General features: G+C 43.2%; 1 protein-coding gene across 2 annotated transcripts; it reads left to right on the top strand.

Annotated features, from left to right (window-relative positions):
• elapor2a (endosome-lysosome associated apoptosis and autophagy regulator family member 2a) lies at window positions 1-23,456 on the top strand. Of its 2 annotated transcripts, XM_041938742.1 has the most exons (23): window positions 1-78; window positions 916-1,002; window positions 10,708-10,828; window positions 12,182-12,371; window positions 12,449-12,596; window positions 13,656-13,745; window positions 14,352-14,457; window positions 14,569-14,721; window positions 15,466-15,554; window positions 15,658-15,838; window positions 15,943-16,071; window positions 16,958-17,048; window positions 17,159-17,255; window positions 17,349-17,486; window positions 18,984-19,247; window positions 19,347-19,520; window positions 19,626-19,812; window positions 19,998-20,094; window positions 20,197-20,298; window positions 21,471-21,597; window positions 21,983-22,161; window positions 22,530-22,698; window positions 22,791-23,456. In XM_041938742.1, exons 4-23 carry the CDS (start codon window positions 12,214-12,216, stop codon window positions 22,857-22,859), a joined length of 2,748 nt encoding a protein of 915 aa, XP_041794676.1. In that variant the 5' UTR covers window positions 1-78; window positions 916-1,002; window positions 10,708-10,828; window positions 12,182-12,213; the 3' UTR covers window positions 22,860-23,456. The 2 variants fall into 2 exon arrangements, with proteins under 2 accessions (XP_041794676.1, XP_041794675.1); XM_041938741.1 differs by lacking the exons at window positions 1-78; window positions 916-1,002 and adding an exon at window positions 8,879-9,139.

Raw genomic sequence — 23,456 nt, 5'->3', positions numbered from 1 at the left:
AATAAGCGGGATTTCCAACACAGAGAGCAGGAAGGCCCTTCCAACGACTCACACACACCGCGAACACAGGAAATCAAGGTCAGTGTGACAATTGTTTGCATGTGTGTGTGTGTCAGAGAGTCAGAGACAGAGGAGGTCCTGTACTTACATTACCCCCTGGTGCATCATAATCTCTCCCACAAAAACAGCATGCTTGTGTTGTTTAAATTTCTCTCATTGGAATAAAGGGAGCTCAGTTGTCAGGCTTACACTGCTCTTTGTGTTGTTGTAAGAACTCTTAGAGAACCGCATGTACTGTAGCAGATGTTCCCTTGTTTTCTCTTTCAGCGTGTGTGCATGTGCTTGGGCCACAGGGGCATAGTTAAAGATGTTAATCCTTTAAAAGCATCAAAACTGGGCTGGTCAAGCACTAATGCCAGTGTTTGGTTAACCTATTCTGCCTGTTGTTTCAAAGTAGTGCCTCCTTTCAGTACTGTAAACATGTGTGATATATAGCTCATGAAAAGCATGGGATGCTGCTTAAAATACATTCCCTCCTCGTAAAAACTTCCAGAATTAGATCTTTGTTGTGAGATTCACTTATGTTGCATTTTTTTAGGCAGTAGTTTATGGCGTTTTTGCACTGGACTGCGTTATTTGGTGAGATGGTTCGATCTCCCAACCCCCACCTCCGAAATCCATTCTTTGTAATGTTATCAGAAGGGGTTAGAAAACAAAAGATGGAGAGATTGACTGCAGCTGGGGCAGCCTTGGTTTGTGCATGCCAAGGCTTTGTTACACACCCTCTCCTGTAGGTCTGCTGGCACAAGCACCTACACTCAAATTCACGCTTACATTTCGGCTACACGTGTCGACACAAGCGCTCAAAATCGCATTATTAATCAGCCACTCAACTCCATCCTTTAACCCATTTAGAGCCCTCCACCCCGCCCAGCGCTTTGCCCCAAGACTCATCGCCAAGGTAACCGCCAGCACTCACCTCCTCCCAGACATCCTCGCAAGGTGAGTGAACACACGCACAGACACACACACACACACACACTCACGAAGAGAAACACGCACAGAATGTCCGCCCTTTCCTCTGGATCACATCATATTTACTACAGACAAAGATAATTCTCCCTAATCACTCATAAACAGACAAGTTATGGGACCAACATTCTTTCACAGTGACACATCAACACATTGGAGGCACAACTGTGTGAACCCGATCATTCCCTCCTCACAAATATCTTCCTTCTCACATAAAAATCAAGTTTTTTTTTCTCGAGAACTTTGTTTCCATTTTCAAATGTGTGCCCAACAGCTCCAGCATGAAGGAGCTGGAGGTGGAGAGAAAAGAGGAGGAAGCTCGTGTTGTTTTCCATACCTGATAACCCTCCATCCTCTGTCTCCCTACCGTCCGACCTGTCAGACGACGTTTCCTGGAATTCTGATTCCTGAGGGCAGCGTGTGTGGGAAGGGAACACAAAGGAAGGGACACTGTCACTCACTGTAAGGTCATCACTGAATAACAACCACATTCATCTAAAGGGGATGATGTAACACATCAATAAGCGCATTCCTGCATGCGGCTGAATAAGGTGTAGTCATGGGGCAATAAAAAGGCGAGGCCAAGATCTTAGTCCACTGACTAATTTTAGACAAAAACCACAATGAAATCACCTCTGGAAACAAGAGACATGTCTGGTAACATTGTGGTTAATTCACAGGTCTACAGCATTCGTGGTTACACTCAGGCCTACAGCCATGCTTTTTCATATTTTCATTGTCAGATTTTCTATTTTGACTTTTGCAGAACTTGCTTATTAAAATCTTTTTTAGTCTTTTGTTTAGGTTTATGGCATGGCAAGGCAAATCCTTTGCATGTGCAAAAACTACTGCAATAAATCAGTTTCTGATTGACATGCAAATATTGTCTTAATATTGCCATAAATGTTCAAAGACACTTACAACCATGGGGCTTATCACATAAATACAACACAACAAGAAATTACTGTCAGACATTAAAACATGTATAAGTACAGCTCAGGTGGCTGACAGTGATGGCTCGATAGGGGAATGTTCATTCTTTGCTCTCTGTTGTCTTGTTCAAATCAACCCTTTAATTTGCATAATAACAGTAATCTTTTACTTCTCTGTGTGGCTTCTGTGTATTTGTGTGTGTGTGTGTGTGTGTGTGTGTGTGTGAGAGAGAGAGAGCGAGAGAGGGAGAGAGAGAGTACTGTGCTGTATGCTCAGATATGACTGCAGTTTCTGCTCTTGATAAAGGAAGTGTGCCATAAACACGTCCGCCTTTAAGGGAGGGGTCAGAGATAAGTGCAACAACTGTATTATTACACTGATATGGACACACACACACACACACACACACACACACACACACAGAGTGTTAGGGCACGGGAGATCAAAGCTAAATCTGTTGCAGTGGATATCTTAACAGAGACGCTGATGATTAAGCCAGAAGAATTACACACTGTGGACTGACCTGACACATAATAACTCAAAAGTCACCTTCTGTTCGTCATGCTCACACACTCCTACTCATTCCTCTTCCTGGGAACACAGTACAGTCATTTTTTTTACAGCATCACGTCTGTCATTCATTTCTAGCATTTCCATACTCAGTCCCTTGAGCTCTACGACAGAAGGGACATTAATTTGCGCCTCGAGGGCAGGAATCACAGAGGCTCTTGGCTGTGATTTGTGAGAGATCAGCTGATAAGGAGGTGGGGCGCTACAAGGGTTAATGCACATGCTCAGATTATGCCTGTCCTCCGGTGGATCAATCAGCCTTTTATCCTACTCTGAAGATCACAGTTTAATAATGAAGCAACTATGAAGCGTCATTTCATATTTACTTCATGTTTACCTTTCTGAAGCAAACATTGTGAAACCTCTTCCTTGCTTCAGAACAGAAATTGCAAAATATATGCTTTAAAACACCGTTTTGTAATTCACTCTGACACAGCACAATAAGGGCTACACTGGGGGAGGGCGCGGTTGTATACATTCACAAGCCTTATAACCTCGGGGGGTGTCCACTACAAACGTGTCTTGTACTGTTTGCTGCAGTATAATTGGGAGGCTGGTACAAGGCAATTAAAGGGGAGCTTTTACCTAAATTGTTGAGTAAAAGTCAAAGGTGGCTCAATGCTTTAAGCAGGAATTTAAAATTTTCATGCCAAAGCTTGTATCCTTTATAAATCAACCATGTGTTTAACACTTTCACAGCATGTTTCTTAACTTAGACCATATTGAAACTGACAATCCTCTGGCCAAAGACAATCAAACCTAACAGCTGTCTAAACATCTGCTGATGAGACGTCTCCCTTTGGCTGAAGTAATCAACAGTGTAAATTCCAGGATTCCTATTAAAACCTGCCCCTCCCCCCTCACATTCTTCTAGAGTTTCCACTGCTGATCAGCATTATTGATCAGAGCCTGCAGACACGGCCTCACATGGCGTGCCATCCTCCTCTTGGAATAAGGGGGGAACTCTTGTGCAGAAAGACTGTATTTCTCAGACTAGACTCACACTACTGGGCATGTACGAGCACACACACGCAGACACAGCCAGACACGTGTGTTTAGAGGGATCAGGACACACAGATCATGTTGAACAGGAGCTCAGGACACATTTCACTGACATCCTATCTACAGTCACTGAATACTCTGACCGCAACATGTGCATGCCTGTTTTGAGTTTCAGAGCTTTACAGCTCATTGATGAGAAGATTCTGTAGTATTCTGAGAAATGAATGAATTAAATCCACACAGAGGAAGATCAGCATCCGCTTAGTCCCCCTACTCACTTTATGAATGACTTCATTTGGGTTTTGCATCCCCCTTGTGGTGATACAGTGCATTACATTAAATAGACAATCGACTGCATAAGTTGTGAGGTGAAGGTATACTGCACACATCCATAAAAGAGAATTTCACCCCATCATTATTTGTTTCTTGTTAAAATGATTGCTGTCATATTAAATAAATATACAAATAAGAATACTGCATCACAAAAAAGTCCTGAAATCAGAAATGTTACAAAAATATTGTCAGAAATACTCATTACGCAGTTTTATGGTATTATATAATTGCATAAATGCACATGATCATAATATGGAAACGTTAGCATGTACTTAATTTTTTTAGCTGGTCAAGGTGGAGCTAATTTAAATCACTTCATACAACTGCTTTGTACTTTATACAGTAATAATACAATATATGTCATTAGCTGACAATATTTCCCTTTGAAATGTGGTGGGGTAAAATAGCCTATAAAGTATCATAAAACAGAAATACACAAGTAAAGTAGAAGTACCTCATAATTGTACTAATTATAAGTAAATGTACTTTCCACTTACTGACCCCAGCCTTACCTTAGGCTGTCTGATAATAATGGACGGTCTGGGGATCTGTGGGTATTTCAGCTCCAGCTCTGGACTACAGTCAAACTCCAGCTCATCGTCCTCTGAGCTCTGGGAGAGGCTGCGGCAGGACGGAGGTGACTCAAAGCACGGGTCGTCCTCTGTGTCTTGCTGGTGGCAGATAGAGTTTGAGCTGGTGCCATTTACTGTTCTGGTTCTGGCGGAATGGGTGGAGATGCAGCTGACAGTCCTCTGAGGCTGTCTGTGTTGCTGCGCCTGCGGGCTGCTTGGCAGGGCTTCTGGCTGCGATGTAACTGGGTCTGCTGCAGGAAGGCCATTGTTTCTGCTTCTTCTGGAGTTGTCCGGCTCCTGAGCGGGTGCTGGGTCAGTGCTAACATCAGATGGATTACCAAAACAGTGGCCCAAAGAGGAACAAGGTAGTCCATGCATGCTGGGGGATTCAGAAATGACCAAAAGTGACAGTAAAATAAATCCCAGTTGCACTGACATTAGGCGGATCTGGTACATTAAACAGTTAGGAGTACATACGAATGATAATCAACAAGGAATATGCATCATTTCCTTTGAGTGGGATAAAGGCAAACGCAAGAAGGAGCCAACTGTTTCCACACCTGTCAAGCGACGTGTGAAATAAGCGACGTGTGAAATAAAAACATCTCATTATCCAGAGGAGACATTCAGTTTGATCCGTGCCAACAAATATCCTCAATCGTCCATTTCAGCATGTTTTCTGGTTATGCCATCGCTGCTTTAGTTGTCCACTTGTCCAGCAGCAGCTGCATCAATGGATCATCAGCTTATCCCAGACTTTACCTCAGACCTCCAGACCGTGTCGACCGTGTCTCGGTCAGTAGGTTGATCTGTCATCACATTGCTCTCTCTTTCTCTCACGGAAAATAGATTTCCAGCCAGGTTGCTTCTACGTGGAGAGGGTCACTCTTTCTTCAGCCCTTCGTGGCCTCTTGTCCGCCTCCCTTCCAACCTGTGCATGTGTGAGAGTCTCAGGGTTTGTGTGTGTGCTTGAGTTGCAGCGCATCAGTGAGGGGTGTCTCATTACTCGACCAGGTACTCCCTGGTCTGTTGCGCGTTTGGAGGCAGGGGTTGGGCCACAGGGACTCTGGTTACCATCTGATTCAGGGTCAGTTGCTAATACACTTGCCCTACACTTCACCACTATTAATTAATGAATTCATCCGATCACAGAGCGGTGGCCTAGAGTGTAAAGGTTATTGGAGTGTTACAGATGGTTGAATGTGAGAGTTCGAGTTACAGGCAGACATCGTAAGTGATAGGCCTCGGATGAGAAAGAGAAAGGAGGGGAGAGAGAGAGAGAGAGAGAGAGAGAGAGACCTAGCCTCACAGCTCCTTAAATATTCATACAATCGCATAAAGCAGACTTGCATCAGTAGTCCGTCCAGCCTGGTCTGGCTGGTGAATATATTTTTCATAAGACAATTTCAAGCATTATGACAAAAATGAAGAGCATCTGATTGGGTTACTGGTATCAGTTTTTGGGACTGGTAATTTAACCAGTACAGCTGGCAGTGTTCTGGTGCAGGATCAACCTTTATGGGCTAAAATGTGTGAAAACACGATCATATATACCAATGGAACACAGCCATGTGGTAGCAGGTCGGGTAAAAATCTCCACTGCAAACAAAAAATTCATCATCTAAGCTTATTTAAAGTTCTCCAGAATGGCCTGTATACAGTACAACAGTATGTCTTGGCTGTAAAGTATTTGGGGGTCAGGGGCACATGCTTATAGGAAAATTAATTACCTTGTTCAACTGTGGTTAAAGATGAGTTACAGGTGTACTTTTGGTCCAGTTGCTAATGTTCAGGCTACATTTTGGTGGTAGCACAGGGTCAACAGAGATTAAATTAAATACTATTGCTGGCCAGAAACAGCACAATCAATAAAAATAGCAGACGTTCCTGCCAAGTTTCCTGCCATAAAATCAGTGTCTGAAAGGGCAAATTCTGTCAGGCCAGTTGAAAGTGCATGCAATCATTTCTAAAGAAGCCTGTTGGAGTATGAACAAAGGGAAGTCATGTGGGCAGCTTCTGCAACCCTGGTAGTCCCAGGACCAGCACATGAACCAGCAGCTGTTAAACACTCAGATGCAGAATGCCTTAGATTATCCATGTGAGCTCTACAGGAGAGCAGGTTGTTGGATTGTCTCTTGGTTGTCACAGCTGATATGCAGATACATTTTTTACCCTCATTGATACAAATGGGATGGACAAAATGTTAGAAACACTCCTCAGTTTGACTATAACTAAAAACTATAAGTTTTGTTCATATTTCTCTCCACTATCTATAACCCAACCTATATGTCATTCCTGTGTTGTATAGTGGTGATATGACCACATTGTATATCAACCTCCTGATCACTGATCGGTTCCTGATGACTGAGGAAATTCTCACTCTTTCAAGGTCTGATAGTTGCAGGACTCAGCCTTGTAGTTGTGGACGTGCTGTTAGGAGACGCATTGGACATAACAATCACTTTAAATAATGTTACTTATGTGGAGAAGAGATGGATTAATGTCTGTATGCATTAAGAAATGCAGTTAATTGACATACTGGCAGACCTACACACAGGGTGTCTCCAGGCGCTCAGATCTTAATAAAACATATTCTAATAAATATTTATTTATTAAAGACTGAACGTTGCTGAGGTAATAGACCTCATTCATAATCTCTGTCCACTCGAGGGCAATATTCTGAGCCCCCATGTAAACAGAGCTCTCTGTCTCTCCGTCCATCTCTCCAACACACTTTGTTGTGAGTGTAACACACGCTGACAAATTGAACCAGGGTGTGATTATAAAACATGCATGAGCTCTTTTGTCTCTTGACGTAAACAGAGATATAGTTTTGCACTCGCTATTTAGAAACTTAGAGGGACCACATAGTTCTGAGAGTATTTAGTGCACGGCATGTGAGAAACACAGAAAACACATTTTCACAGAGCTGAACAGGATTTTATGGGATTTCCCTTTAGAGACACAACAATGGTGCCACATCAGCGTGAAACTACTGAAGAACCACGGTTGCTCTACATTAAACAGGGTGTTAGATGTTGGAATCTATCTTTTTTGAAATAGATAACTCTCACAAAAAGGGAACTCTAGGGAGAACCCTGAATATAAAGTTTAGACCCATATGTTCACTATTACTCAGTGTAAACAATACATTGGTGCAGTAAGCTTGCTTGAAATGACTGTACTCAAGAAGGGCCTTACATTTCTTTGGTAATGTGGACATTTTGATACTTTCATTTCCACATTTTTGGCTTTTATTTAAGGTGCCTTGTCATTTGTTAATTTAGCTTTTAAGTCTTAAGTCTTGAGAAATTCTATTTATTGTTGTCTACTGTCTACCTTTTGTCTGTGCTATTTTAATCTTGCTCTGTGAAGCACTTTGCATGTTTGTATAAAAGATGCTTTTTAAAAGTAGAGTATTTCCACAGTATTTTACAGTAAAGTAATTCTCATGTGACCTTATTTCACTCTACCTCTGCATGATGCATTAAGCCCTACCAGCACAGCTGTCATCGTGTTCATTTTAAACAACTGTGAGGTGTAAAACTGACCTCTCTGAAGCTACAGGCAGCAGCACCAGGCCCTGCACGTCGCAGCAGTCTGCTCACTAAGCTAGACCTCATAGAAGCCAGTAAGCCACTCGTGTCTATGTATATCATTCAACTAAGGCTCGAAAATCCAAAATCCAAACTGAACTTTCTTATTATAGAAAGATAAATAACGCCATCCTGTGAGCCACCCGGCAGTAATGATGAACAGTTGCAGAGCTTGGCCTCCCTCTGTCGGTCGGTGATATGCACTACAATAATCAGGAGAACAATATACCTCATGCAACCGCAGCTGTTTCCAAGATAAGAACAAATAGCAGCCTGCTGGTCAAAAAAGGTTTATTCTCGAAGCGACATCAGCCTCAAACAAATCTGCAACACCTCGACCTCGATGGAGACCGTAATTTTGCCCTATGCGATTAGTTTTACAATATTCCGCGTGACCCAAATACACAAATTTTAAAGGTATATTGCACATCGTTTTGTTTACTGTTTTGTCACGACAGCTACATGATAACAAAACGTTATTTTTTCCTGAGCGACGTCATAGAAGCGTCAGAGCCGGTGGTTAAAGACACACGCTCACAGCAGCGTCAAGTCGGAAGAAGATACCGGATGTATTACTATTTTACCTTCAAATTAAAATAGCAAAGAGGTCATATTTGGGAAAGTGGCGGGATTGTCGCACAAAATGAACACTGCTTTGCACATTAACGAAAATATATCACAATTGTTTTTAAAAAAAGGCATGTAAGAATAAAGTGGTGACCGATTATTCCCTCATGCCTGCGTCGCGAGTTTTAGTTTTGAGACCTTGACCGGAAGTCATCTTATTTTCCCATCTTGATTGCGATGAGGCAACCCTGGAGCGCACAGTCTGAGGATAATCGCAGGTGGTCAGGGTTACAATCTGCCGACAAGAGGAGACAGGCGCAAGTGTCGATTTGTATCCGACCAAGCACTGATCTGGCTCAGGTTTTATGATAAATTATCCCTCCTGGATCGAGCTGCTTGTTTTGTTTTTTTTCTCATCCCCCCCTTCCATGATCCACAATGCGGTCCTCGTCTTGGTTCGTCGCCAGTTGCGCTCTCATCCTCTGCACGCTCCGGCTGATTGACGGGGCCAAAGGACAGCGGCTGTGTAGTGAGGTGAGAGATGCCACAGTCGATCAATGAGGCTTCGTTCTGTTTCAGTGCCTTCGCTTTAATGGCTGGGGCTTTCCGGGAAGGACAATTAGAAAATGCACTGATCGGGCTGCCGTGGTTGCTGACAGTGAGAAGGTAATTCAGTAATCAAATGCGATTAAAAATTGATGACACATTTCCGGGCCGATTTGTGGTGCGATTCCATCACCACCATTTGCAGCATGTGGGAAGACCAAATAAAATAAAATAAAATTCAATTCAATTCAATTAAAAAAACCCCAAAACATTACTCTCTTTGTACAGTGATCAAGTTTGAGCAGCGTGGAGGAGCATGAATCTCTGATGAAGCCTGGTGTATGTTGAACTTCACCACTCAGTGCTGTTCAGGCTGTTATCAGTTTCCTGCATGGACTGGCCTTTTTCCTTTCCTCTCCTCTGGTCTGGCTCAGCTCGACACCTCCTCAGTCCTGACTGGCAGCCCCACTCACACATAACACACAGTCCCAAGATAGAGGAGCAACATTCCTCAAAGTTATTGTCTCAATCTCTGTTTTCACAGTGGTAGCGAGATGACTGTGGCTCCCTGGTTAAGGCCTGTAATGGTGCTAAATGACTGCGCTGCTGTGCTTCTGCTGCTCTTGCATGTGACATCAGGGGCAATGTGTTGCTTTCAGTCTCATGAAATGCATTCAGGAGTGCAGGCTCTGAATTATGGTGTGAGATGAGCACTGCAAGTCTGTCAGTGATCGACCACAGCTCATGCAAGAGTCACAAGAGATAATGAGTGCAACAGAGTTCAGAATTCAATCCTGTTCCTGGTAGATTTATTGTGCTTTAAGTCTCTGCTGCTATAATGATGTTAAAACATTCAGTTTGGTCAACAACTGTGCCCCATTCGCCTCTTTTCTCCTGACCTTTCTCATCAGTGGGACCGAGCTCTATCGCAAGACCCTTAGATAGCAGAGAAAATCACTCCACACGCTCCAGCCTGCATGCGCCATGGTGTCAAAATCTGGTTTGGCTCAAGGAGCAACATTATGTAAACTGTCAGAAATTAGGCCACCCTCCTCTGTAGACAGAGAGATGGTGAGAAGCTCTGTGGAGGCGAGAACACCACGCTAATGGTTTTCAATCAAGACCACAGATTAAAACCACAACATGAACGTTAGTGTTCATCCTGACAACGGGAAAATCTGCCTGTTTTACCAGCAGCCCCTGGCCGCCATCGCCCCTGTACCCATCGCCGTGGAGATGGTATGTTGTGTATCCAGGGCAGAAGAGTGGCTGCGGCTTACAGCATAACAGGCGGTCATGTTTTGGAAGCCTGAGCAGCTGGATATAGAAGTTAATTTCAGTGTTTGGTGCTAATGCAGTAGCCTGTGCTGATTTGCAAAACATTCTCACCCAGAATGAGATGACTCAGGGCTGTGATTCGGGTGGAGGCCGCTTGCGGTGTGATGTTTACTGACCCGCCTCTGGACTACATTTGCTCATTGTTTGGATCCTAGCCGGTTGTGGCGACTGATTTCTTATGCAGATGTTTTTTGTGTGTGTTTGTGTGTAATTGGCAGCTGGACTACTACTATGAGTACACAGAGTGTGACGGGACAGGATCTCGGTGGAGAGTGGCCATCCCGCAGAACCCTGGAGTCTGCACTGGACTACCAGAGCCAGTGCGCGGCAAAGAGTGCAGTAAGTATGTGAATGAGTGTGTGTAAGGGAGTGAGAGTCGATGTGTGTATCTCACCTTCTTATCAATAGCCTGGAATTTCCACCACTACAACCTGACCGACCCTGTTTGGATACCCTCCAACCAACCACAGGCCAATAATCTCAGAGCAAAACACGGTCACATAATTGTTCTCGGCTGCTTTACGTTACAAACCAAACATCATTAATAGGCCATGTTGCATGTGTCTCGTATGAGGAGCAGTAACCTCATCTGTCACCATGACGAAATCTCAGAGTTTCTTTGGCCTGAACTATTAGAATAAAAAAACAGTTGTTCACAGGGCCGTGATGAATTACTAATGAAGCACTCCCAACTCCCCAGTTGTGAGTGCTAATGTTTTGCCATGGAAACAGATCTGTTAAGGAAAAGCTGAGTCACAGGTGTTAAATTCCTCTTTTTGTTGGGAGTGACCTTATCAAGATGGAGCCAGGAGGACGGACTTTAATTGTGGAAAAGCACACAGATGTTCAACAAGGTGGCCATACGAGTTTGTTCTTTGTTAGACATCCCAGGAACAGGTTTGCCCTGCGCTGTTACAACACCGCCTCGCTATTGGCTGAACCGACGTGATCACTGGTTAAATCTGTGTGCAAGATAACTGAAAGGCCCCTCACAGAATAGGGTGCATAATAATGGCCATGTGGATATTTTACGCATGTATAAACTGCATAAAATGTGAACTATTCTTATCTTGATAGTGGCTCGTTATGAGGTGAAACAGCTTGTCCTGAGGAGTGTTAATATGCCTTTGTTGTTAGGCTTCAGCAGCAAAGCTCCTTTCACATTGCTTGTAGCAGTTTGCATCTTCATGTTGCATATCCGTGTAAAGTTTAAACTCTCTCACCATTCATGTCAGCATGAAAATGAGCACCACAGTAAACTGTTCTTAAGTCAAATCATACGTACAAGCACTTTCTGCAAGCTGCTTGCTCTTAGATGAAAGGTACTACACAGAGTGCATACCTTTTTTTTTTTGCATTGCTTCCTAAAGCACAAAGAGACATCACAATAGGTGTTTGTCCAGATCAGGTATGAGGAAAGGCTGACACTGTCAAAACACTGGCAGGTGCGGAAGACATGATGGCTCAGTGGAAAAAAAAAAAGTGCAGAGACAGACACAGTGTGTAACAGGATGTAAGGATTAAGGCTCCTCATCACTGGGGGTGCACTATACTAAATGCAGCTACAATTTGCATGACCTGTCATCTTCTGTCCCCTTCAGTCTGCATGCTTTTATATTGTGTGATAGCAAAGAAGGTTGGGAAATAACTGATTCAGTATTCCTCTTGTTCCCATCCCTCTGTATCCTCCAGCCTTCTCATGCGAGGCTGGGGAGTTCCTGGAGATGTCGGCTCAGGAGTGTACCCAGTGTGCGGCGGGAAGCTACTCCCTCGGCAGCGGTATCCGCTTCGACCAATGGGATTCCATGCCTGCTGGATTCAGTAGCCTGGCAACCTCCTTGGAAAACAGTCCCCACGGAGATGACAGGCTCACCTGCAACAGGTGTGCGAGTGGGACGGAGGACAAGCCGAAAGCCAGATTGGAAGTGTATATTAATTTTCAGATCTTTTTCCTCGCAGTTCTTCCTGGGTGCCTCAAGGAAACTATCTGGAGTCCAACAGGGATGAGTGCACGGTGTCGCTCATCTACGCCGTCCATCTGAAGAAACAGGGCTCTGTCAGCTTTGAGTACCAGTATCCAGACAAAAACCTGCTGTTTGAGTTCTTTGTGAGTTTCAGACACTCATTAGCTTTTACCTTTGTACTTCCGGGAAAATGATATCGATCGATGTGCTTGTCTATTGATCCATCTGTTAAAGTGGAAGCTGAGTGTGTGTACGTAGTGTTTTTTGTATACACTGCCACTAAAATGTTTTTTGGATGCCCTGGAGAGTTATTTAGTACTTCCTTTGTTAAATCTCAAGCAATTCACTCATCATTAATGGCCTAAAATATAATAGGTACAATGCTAATGGAAAAAAAAATGGTAGATCTAATTGGAAATGGCCCCAGATTGTGATCATTCTAATTACATGCATGAATCAGAAAACATGATGTACATTACATACCTATCAAGAGCCCTCAAAAACATTTTGTGGGCAGCTTCTCTCTGAAACAAACAGTGATTCCTCAGTGTAAGAAAAGCTCTTCTACTGTCTGCTGTGAGCTGACATTTATCTCACATGACAACTGTTTTTTTGTGTGAAAGTGCTCCAGGAAAAACTTTGTATTTCAGAATCTGTTAATAGACCTTCTTCACAGCAGCAGGGTGTCCATAGCAGGGAAACCAATAACATTATTAATGGCTGCATTCCATTTAGTGTACCAGTTCCAGCATATTGTGCAAGCTGGCTCAGTGACAATGACTTGCTGCTGGGATACTTCTATAGAGCGCAGCCACGAATAACGTTATTTTTCAGAGTTTGCTGCTATGACAAGCCAAATGAGTCTTTTAAGTAGTGCTTAATTGGAGGCAGGTGTGCTGGAAAGATTAAGATGTAAAATCAATCATGTTTTGCTGATCTACTGGGTAGTAAACTGAGGACATTTGAGATGTTATTTCACATTATGAAAGGCAGATGTGTTGTTCAATTGAATTGTCCCCACAAACAAGAAAAGCCAGTTTCTTCTTTCTTCTTCTGCCTTTTTTTTCATGCCAGATGCCCTTCCTGAAGCAACCCTCCACATTTATCCAGACTTGGGACTGGCAACTGGGCTTCAGTGTCTTTCCCAAGGACACTTTGGCATGTGGACAGGAACCAACACTGATTGTTTGTGTGTCTTTTAGATCCAGAATGACCAGTGTCAGGAGATGGATCAGTCTGCTGACACAAAGTGGCTCAAGCTTACCAATCACGGTGAATGGGGGACCCATACGGTAAGCGTCCCCCCCCCGAGGATGAACAAAATCGAAGGAGGACATCTTTAAGATTATGGTAGCTGGTGTCGGCCTTCAAAGTAAACATGTTGGAGTCAGGCTGAGCGGCGAGAAATGGGTGGATACCAGCAGGAAGCTTGTCAGCACACACACTGCCATCACTTATTGTCGTCTCCAGTATTTTTCCAGTCACACTGTTAAATGAGTGTCTTTGTGTACAAAGTTCAGTTCCTGCCCTGTGAGCACAAAATGGCAATTAGCTGCAATGTTGGGAGGAGTGTTAATACAGTATGTGGATCTTCTGAAGGGCATGTAATAGTCTTTTCATTAGCTTACGGTCAAGTTTAATGAAATAAGTATGGACATTAAAATTTGGTACTGTTATTTTTCAGTATAATTTACATGCAATCAAATTAGGTACTCCAATGCATTTGATTAGATTTTATTATCGGAATATTTGTTGTGTAGCTTTATTCTTACTTACATTGAAATGAAACGACCACATGCAGTGAAAGCTCAGCTCTAGCATTTGAGCTGACCTCCAAAGTCATTTTCAGATGTAACATCGCAGCTGTACCGAAACACATGAAATCATGTGTGTTCTAGGTGAACCTGAAATCTGGCACCAACATCCTGTACTGGAGGACGGGTGGAGTGCTGATGGGGACCAAAGTGGTGAAGCCTGTTTTGCTGAAAAATGTTCAAATAGAAGGTCAGTAACAAATTTCTTTATTTCTCCCTCTCTGTCTGTAATCAATAACAAATCAGTATACTAATTATTTATTTTCCCTTTCTTTCTCTATCTGTCATTTCCTTCTACCAGGAGTCGCCTACACTTCACAGTGTTTCCCATGTAAGCCGGGGACGTTCAGCCATATCCCAGGCTCCTCCACATGTGACCCCTGTCCTCGGGACACCTACTCTGGCCACGGTGCCAGCTCCTGCACCCCCTGCAACATTACCACCCAGTATGCAGGTGGGAACGCTATGTTGAGTCTTCGGAACAACATAAACTGAAACTGCAGTGCAGTGCTCAGTGTAGCCTAATTGTTATCAGTGCCGCTCACAGACACACGTAACACAGCCGAAGGATAGAAAGAACTCACATTTGAACTCTTGAGGTTGAATAATAAAATACTAAGTAACATAGTAGTATAATACTAATAATATTTGTGTAGCCTAATCTTTATCTGCAACTGTGCAGAAATGCTAAGTTTAAAGAGAATAAATAGACAATTTGTGCCTTGATATACACCATGTTCATATTAGTAGGTTAACATTCTGTCATGTGATGCCGTGAATGCATCGTCTGTTTAGTAAAACCACCAGGAAGTGGCTGAGAGAAGGCTTGAGTATTTAAAACATTCTTTAACATGTTTAATTTAGTACACATCTTTATGAATATTGTAAAATCCCTTCGCTTCACTGCTGTGTTTTCAGTGTTTTGAGTCTCCTGCCTGTCTCCTGGTCTTAAGAGCACATTATTCTTTCTATTATTTCTCATCTACATTCACATCTTGCATCACATATCTTGCTGTTTGCTTTACTCTATTTCAACTCAGTGGTTCTATTTTTTTCAGGATATTATTTATTAAAGTACTACAGTATTTGTGGGATTCTGGGTAAATCATCATTTTATGATGCAGTCGCTCCTTTAAATGATAGTTTTCTTCAGCGAGTGTAGTTTTATTTTGCCTTTGCCTTACTTTTCATTTCCAAGCTGAGGGATCCGCTGTGTGTAAGGACAGACCTCCATGTTCCAGGAAGGACTATTTCCAGATCCACACAGCGTGTGACCATGAGGGCAAGGTGAGAGAAAAGAGGCCACCTCTGGATTAAAACACCCCGAGATGACCTGTTCTGTAATCACGGTTTCTGTTCTGTTCCACCACCTTCATCTCTGTCATTTCAGACGCAGGTCATGTATAAGTGGATTGAACCTAAGATCTGCCTGGAGGGTGTGATTGGAGCTGAGCCGCTGCCTCCGAGTGGAGAGCGAGAGCCCTGCCCCCCCTGTAACCCTGGTTTCTATAACAATGACACGGCCACCTGCTCACCGTGCCCACCTGGGACCTATTCTGATGGGATGAAACGTACTGAGAACTCTGTTGATCTGTATTGTATTCCTCACTGCCGTTGTCCTTCAGTTACTTCTGTTTTTGCTCGGTGTGGTTTCCTGATTGTGTTCTTCCCGCAGCATGTAAGCCGTGTCCAGCAGGCACTGAGCCCACCTTGGGTTACGAGTATAAATGGTGGAACGTTCTTCCTGCAAACATGAAGACCTCGTGTTTCAATGTGGGCAACTCCAAATGTGACAATATGAATGGTGGGTGTTTTTTTGATGAGAAGATCAATACCACTCACATGTCTGTGCAGTAAAGAAGCTGAAGATGAGAGATGGTTAGCTTAGCTTAGCACAGAGACTGGACAGAAGAGTAAACAGCTGGCCTGGCTCTGTCCAAAGGTAACAAACCCAGCAAACTAAAACCTGTTTAGATCTCAATAATTAACCTGTTACGTCTTGGACTATTTCTTGGCCGTGCCCAGTAACTCTCTGGAGTCTCTGCTGGTTTCCTGGCAAACTCACGATGACAACAACACTCCAGGAAGTTGCTGCACCCGGCCCAGAAATAACCTGGCACCTAACCCTCTCGCGAAACCGTGCCATTCTCACACTGCAGTGTTTTGTATTAATGCTTTTAGCTGCTTCCCTGTTTGCAGATTTTATGCTAAGCGAAGATAACTCACTGCTGGTTCTTGCTTTATTTTTGCTATGCAGACACTAGAGTTGTGTTGATCCTCTAATTTGATTCTCTGGAAAAAAGAAGTGAATTTCACACATTGTTGTACAATTCCTTTATAGCAGATTGAGCAGAGTTAATACAGTCAATATTACCACAATGTGCATATTTCTTGAAATAGTAAAGCATATTTGTGCACTTTGCCTCACACTTCTGCTGCACTTCTTTCTAAATGTTGTATTTTATTTGATTTCATACATTCTATGTACTCTGGGTTTTATTTCCCATCTAATGTTATGCATTGTCTTTATTTCTATTTTCTTATTTTTACTGTTATTATCAAATGTGTTTTTTTTAACATTAATTTCTATCTCTATTTTTAGGTTCTGTCTTTTTTTATGTGATTTATTTGGTGTAAAGCCTTGTTGAAAGGTACTGTTCAAATCAAATGTGTTGTTGCTGTCCTTTTAGGATGGGAGGTGGCAGGTGATCATATCCAGAGTGGAGCAGGAAGCTCAGATAATGATTACCTCATCCTCAACATCCATGTTCCTGGCTTCAAGTAAGTGCTGTCATGCTGTGTTTTTCCGTCTCCATCACTCCCTTCACTGAGCAGTCTGTTTCTTCTTGTCGTGACTAATTCCTCTCTCCTCTGTTTGCATCTGCCCTCAGGCTCCCTACATCAAGCCATTCTGGGACAGAGTTTGGTCGCATCACATTTGAATTTGAAACTTTGTGCACAGCTGACTGCGAGCTCTACTTCATGATGGTGAGAGTAGCTGCTGACAAGCGCTTGCTGCTACATATATACGTAGTACATTTTTACACAGGCGAGGTGAGTGACGTGAACATGCTTTTTTAGGATGTAAACAGGAAGAGTACTACGGTGGTCGAGTTATGGGAGAAAACGCAAACGAGACAGACCTACACGCATGTCATGACGAAGAATGCCTCTGTCTCCTACACATGGGCTTTCCAGAGGACTAACCAACCTTCAGATGTAAGTATGAGTTCACTACTTTAACGTACAGCATGCTGGATCATAAGTAAAGATGGCTACACACTGTGAACATTCTGCGTTTTAGCATGTTTTAAAAGCCGAGGGTAAAGGATGCATCCTCCAAATGTGCCAAATGCCTCCTTTCCTCCAGTCTATTATGTAGAGTAAGAAGCATAAACACACAGTGGGCTTAGAGAGCTTGGGCTACTGGGAATCTTTGACTGCTGAAATTCATTACCATTAAGCAGATGTAAGATCTTACCTTTACAGTGACACTGAAAATCTTCCAACATCAGATTTGTCATTGTATAAACTCTCATTGTTACCAAATTCATAAGTTGCAGTAGGAATGATCAGCAGTGAAGACAAGTTTTAAAGCACTTTAATGTTGTTGGGTATGAACAATGAACCTCTGTGCTGAGCTGTGGAGGTCAGGCCACTGAGACAGGATTGGTCCATCAAAAGACCAGGAAGCCTGATCTGCCGTCTTCTGGTTGAACCTTCATATTCACTGTCTTATGTCCAGAAATGAGAACGCTCTGAAAACCTCCTCAATCACGAAGTTCAAATAACAACTGGGACAGCCTGTAGTGTTGTAAAACCGCTCCACACTTGGTACACCTAACACTCCCTTCTGCTGGGTCTTAAAGATCATTTCTGAGGTGGTGTTATTGTTTAAACCAAACCACAAATCAAACGGACTACTTCATCACTGTGCTCACTTAGTACTGTGGTGGAAATTTTCTGTTGCTGCTTCTGCTGGTGAAGAATGAAATAGGGACTTCTGCCGGCCGACATGTTTTTATTTCATTTGCAAAGAAAAGGTCAATCAACATGTGAGCGGTCAGGATGAGGAAACTGGACATTTTATACTTGTGGAGAGACCCACCCCTGGGGTGTGTTTTCCATCCTTTGTTTGATGCAGGGTCAGCCCCTTACCCAGAGGTGTGTATTCGTACCTTTGTCTCTTGCAGGTATCGGTACCGACCCCCTGAGGTGCGTGTTAAACCGTCTACACATCACAGTTTTAAATACAACAGGATTTTGATATTGCTGAAGGAGCAAAAGGGAAGTAGGAAGTCTCAAGTGGTTGACAAAAGGATTTGAGTATTGATGAAGAGACAGAAGGCAAGTTGTGTGTCTCATGTAGTTGAGATGCAAGGGACAATAAAAGGGTTTAACATCTTGGTGAGACGGTGGGAGGTTGTGTGTCTCACAAAGAAGTTGAAATTACCATTACAGTACCTTGCACAATGCATGAAGTTTGAAGAAAATGTGCATTTTGGGGTGGTAACGCATCCAGTAGCTGTTGTTAAATTACCTGTTTTACAGGAATGTTGGCATCTTGTATAAAGCATGAATATTGTATGATGTGATCCACTCATGTAGGGGCTTGGGGGAAAAGTTTGTTTGTTTTTATGCCTGTCAACAGCACACACACTTAGTCAATGCTGCATTTCATTCTGTACCCTTCGTCCCTCTCGGGTACTCTCTCAGGTACGTTGGAGAGTCAATGACGTGGCACGAATCTACTCCATCTTAGTGAGTAACGCTGTTGACGGGGTGTCCTCCGGGTGCCGGACTTGTGCCCTCAGCACCCAACCCTCCAGCTCTACATGTGTGCCGTGTCCACCTGGACATTACATAGACACGCTCACCAGCCAGTGCACAGAGTGTCCACGTAACACGTACCTCGTCTCTCACGCCACGCCGGGTCCAGACGCCTGCAAACCCTGTGGGCCAGCCAGCAAGAGTGACAAGGTCTGTTTGTTTGGGAAAGGAAATGAGCTGTTATCTTATCATTTGTTTTTGGCTATTATCAATACGCTCAACAATATACCTGTATTTGTTTTTTAACAGGACCACAGTTTATGTTACAGTGACTGTCACTTCACCCACACTGAGGGCAACGCCTCTTTGACTTTTGACTTCGGCCTCCTCGGGTCTGTGGGGTTGCTGATGAACGGTCCGAGCTTCACCTCCAAAGGAACCAAGTACTTCCACCAGTTCAATATCAGCCTGTGTGGAGGACAGGTGTGAAGAGATGAAAGCACACACACACGCAGAAAATACAGAGCTTTTAAAGTGTGTGTGCACGAATGCAATGCCCTTCCTAGTAGCTCTCTTTCTTTATTTAAGGGTCAGTTGGCAGTATGCACGGACAACGTAACAGACCTATCCATCACCGACTCCCAGAGAGAGAAAGGCGAAGGAGCCAACGCTGTCAAGACCTTCATCTGTCAGTCGACAATAATCCCGGCGAATGGTCGAGGCTTCCACACGGCACTCTCCTCGCAGTCCATTAACCTGGCTGACACATTCCTGGGTTAGTGAATGTAAGATGCAGACTGTGGTAGTGTGAAGAGCTGCATTTGGTATGTTTTGTACTGCTGCCATTGCTTTAAAAGGTGAAAAGGAAAGATGTAATGACAAGACAAGGTTGGATCCTGTTCATCTTTTAATGTTACAGAAGTCATATTGAATTAGCCTTTCTTTGGGTGTTATTAACAGGAGTGACAGTAGATAATACACTTGATGGAATAAGGGCGAGACCAGAGCTGTACCCCCAGACCTCCAAGAAAGTCCCTGACGTCAACTTCTATTACAGGTACTGCTGTTATTTCAGATACTCTGTTTCGGAAACATACATTAATAAATAAATTAAAGCTCTAAGGTTCCGGCCTCACTTTCTGTGTTTTCCGTTGTTAAGGTCCCTGGAGGCAACCTCGTCTTGTGAGTCGGGTCGGAGCGCAGTGGTGACACTTCGCTGTAACCCAGTGAAAACCACTAAAGGAGATCTTTCAGTTCCCAGGTACTGAATCTCTTGCAGTCTCTAGTTGTGTCAAATGTCACATGTAACCATTTAACTTTTCTATGCAGATGACACACATCATCAGAGAGAGTAAGTCTGCTGAACCAAATGATGCTACAGCTATAAAGACTATTATTACCATTATTAACTGTTTTTTGGCAATAAATAAATGGATGAGCAATAATTCTACTAGGCTGCCCTAAAACAAAAAGAGATGCTGTTAAATGGTCTGGGGAAATTAACTCCCTGGATTGAATCTTGGTGTTATCCTTGATTCAGATCTAAGTTTCAAGTTCCACATCAACAAAGTGGTGAAAACTTCATTTTTCCACCTTAGAAACAGCTGAAGTGCAACTATTTCTCAATCAAATAGATGGCCTCCTGAAAAAAACGCTGAGACTTCAGCTCATTCAAAACTCTGCAGCTCGGCTATTAACCAGAACCAAGAGGAGAGCGCACATTTGTCCAGCTTTAGCTGCTCTGCACTGACTTCCTGTAACATTGAGAATTGATTTTGTATGCAGAGCCCTTAATGGGCCAGGACCAAGATACATTGCTAACTCCCCAGTTCACTTTTTGTCTTCAAGAACACAGCGATCATCTGCTGGTTTGTTGGAGGTTTCCAGCAACAGCAGAAAGAGAATCAGAGACGCAGCTTTTGTCCATTACACCCCAAAGCTCTGGAACACACTATCTATAGATATCAGGGAAGCCGCTTGCTGAATATTTTTAAAAGAAAGCTAAAAACGTATCCTCACTTTAGCCTTTAACTAGCCATGACTTCCTGATACAGGCCTGAAACTTTTGTTTGCACTTTGCCTCACACTTATGCACCGCTGCACGTCTTTTAAAATGTTGTGCTTTACTTGATTTTTAACTTTATTTTATTGTTATTCAGTGGGATTTCATTTTCCTATTTTTTGCATTGTCTTTATTCTATTTTAAACCTTATTCTTATCTTATTTTTACTATTATCGAGTGGGTTTAATCTTATTTTACATCTGTTTTATGTTCTGTGTCTTTATGAGAAGTACTTGGTGCATGTGATTTTGTTGTAAAGCGCTTTTTTGGGCTGCATTTCTTGTATGAAAGGTATTATACAAATAATGATTATTCTTATAATTTTGCTGTGATGTGGTGTACAAATGACATCTTCTGCTTGGCTCCTACAGTCAGTGCCCTGCAGGAACATGCGACGGCTGCACCTTTCATTTCTTATGGGAGAGCTCAGGAGCGTGTCCTACATGCACAGAGAGAGACTACCATCAGATAGAGGGAGCTTGCAAGGGAGGACACCAGGTGTGTGGACGTATTCCATCAGTGCTGGGACAGATTTGTTTTGGTTCTTGACTGAAACCCATTGGAAGTGAAATGAACTGCTGACTTTCAGCTTTAATTTTAGTGTTTTTATGGGTGGACTGCGTAGAAATTATAGCCTCCAAGCTTAAAAAGGGTTGTGATTCTCACATCCATTCAGTCAATATGGATGCAAACAACCTTAAAGCTCACAGTCCGCGCTTAAGCAGTCTTTGTCTCACTTGAGATGCAGTGGAGTAAAACCCAAAACAATTTAAAACACTCCACTGTCTTACACACTGCACCGTATGTGTGGGGAATTTGTAAATACAATTTTCCGTGTGCCTGCTGCCTTTTTAATGCCGTATATGTGTATGTTGATCCTCAGGACCTGCTGTATGTGTGGACTGAGCCGAAGCTGTGTATAGGAGGTGTGACCTTGCCCGAAAAGAAGACGTTGCCATGTGAGGGTATGGAGTTCTGGGTACGGCTCGGCGCCGGACTGGGAGCTTTCACTGCAGTGCTGCTCATCTCCCTCACCTGCTACTTCTGGAAGAAGAACAAAAGGTGCCTTCTTTTTCCTTTACCTACTCCTCTACCTCCTCCCTGTACTGTTTCTTAATTTCATCCCCCCTTATCTCTCTTGTTTTTTCCCTCCTCTTTCCTCCTGTTCCTCTTTTCTTCCTTCCCTGCACCCTTGTCTTCCTCCTAATTTCCTGTCTTTTTTTTTAATTTTACTCTCCCACCAGCTGGCTTTAATTCCTACTTTATCTCTTCCTCTGTTCCAAGCTCCCTTGTTTGATCCCACCCCTGCTGCCATTCTTTCCTTGTCACATCACACTTTTGGTCAATATTCACATGGCCAGCATTGTTCTCCTGTTTTTTTTTTTTTTTTTTTCAGACAGTATTGATTCTGTCGCTTGTCTCTTTGCTAGGTTGGAATATAAGTACTCCCGCTTGGTGATGTCTGCCAATAAGGAGTGTGAGATGCCAGGAGCTGACAGCTGTGCCGTGATGGAGGGAGAGAATGAGGGAGACATGGAGGATGAAGTCGTGTACACAAAACCTTCTCTACTCGGCAAACTCAAAGCCATAGCATCCAAGGTGAGAGTCGCAGCATGAATTTACTTTGACAGTAAGAAAATCTCGCTGTGATAAAAGTGCTTTGCAAAATGAATGTTTGTTTTTGATTTCAGGGAAACGGAGAGAACTATGAACACGTGCAGCTAAACTCATCTCACTCGAAAGCGTTGGTATGGAGCTAAAGAGGCAGTGAAGTGAGTGGGAGTGAGGGGTGGAGATCGGACCCTCAAGAGACTTTCCAGTGAACAACCCCTTTAACAACCACCCCCTTAATGAGCTTTGGTACCTGGAATACCAACTGTGTGTACATACACACATACACACACACACACACATCATGCACCAGGGGCCAGGTTCAGAAAAGTCACATGTACGCTGTGGCCTTAACGCTTGCTACAACAGAGCCGAACAACTCGATGCACAGTACTGTGAAGCAGGTGTGTGTGATAGACACTTCCTGGTAATATCAAGCTGATGTCAGAAAGGCTGTTAGAAGAGCTCAGGGTAAGACAAGGACCTATCTGATTGATATTCAGTTTTCTTTATATTAATTTCAGTCTGTAGTGTCTGATATTTCTTGAGGACAGCCATGGTGTAATTCCATCAGGATCGAGTGTGTATCCATCTGTCATAGACGTTTACACAACCTGGTGTACTCTGGCCATTCAAAGCCTCTATCTTCTCATCTGTTTGTTCTGTTGCTTATTGAAATTATTGTAATGAGAAGAGTTCTGCTGACCTATTGAAAATGAAGATGTCACATGAGATGAGGTGAGGTT

Source organism: Chelmon rostratus, chromosome 6 (assembly GCF_017976325.1).
Source record: "Chelmon rostratus isolate fCheRos1 chromosome 6, fCheRos1.pri, whole genome shotgun sequence".
Lineage (NCBI taxonomy): Eukaryota > Metazoa > Chordata > Actinopteri > Chaetodontiformes > Chaetodontidae > Chelmon > Chelmon rostratus.
The sequence above is the reverse complement of the archived record's forward strand: the minus strand, read 5'-3'. Positions and strand labels throughout refer to the sequence as shown.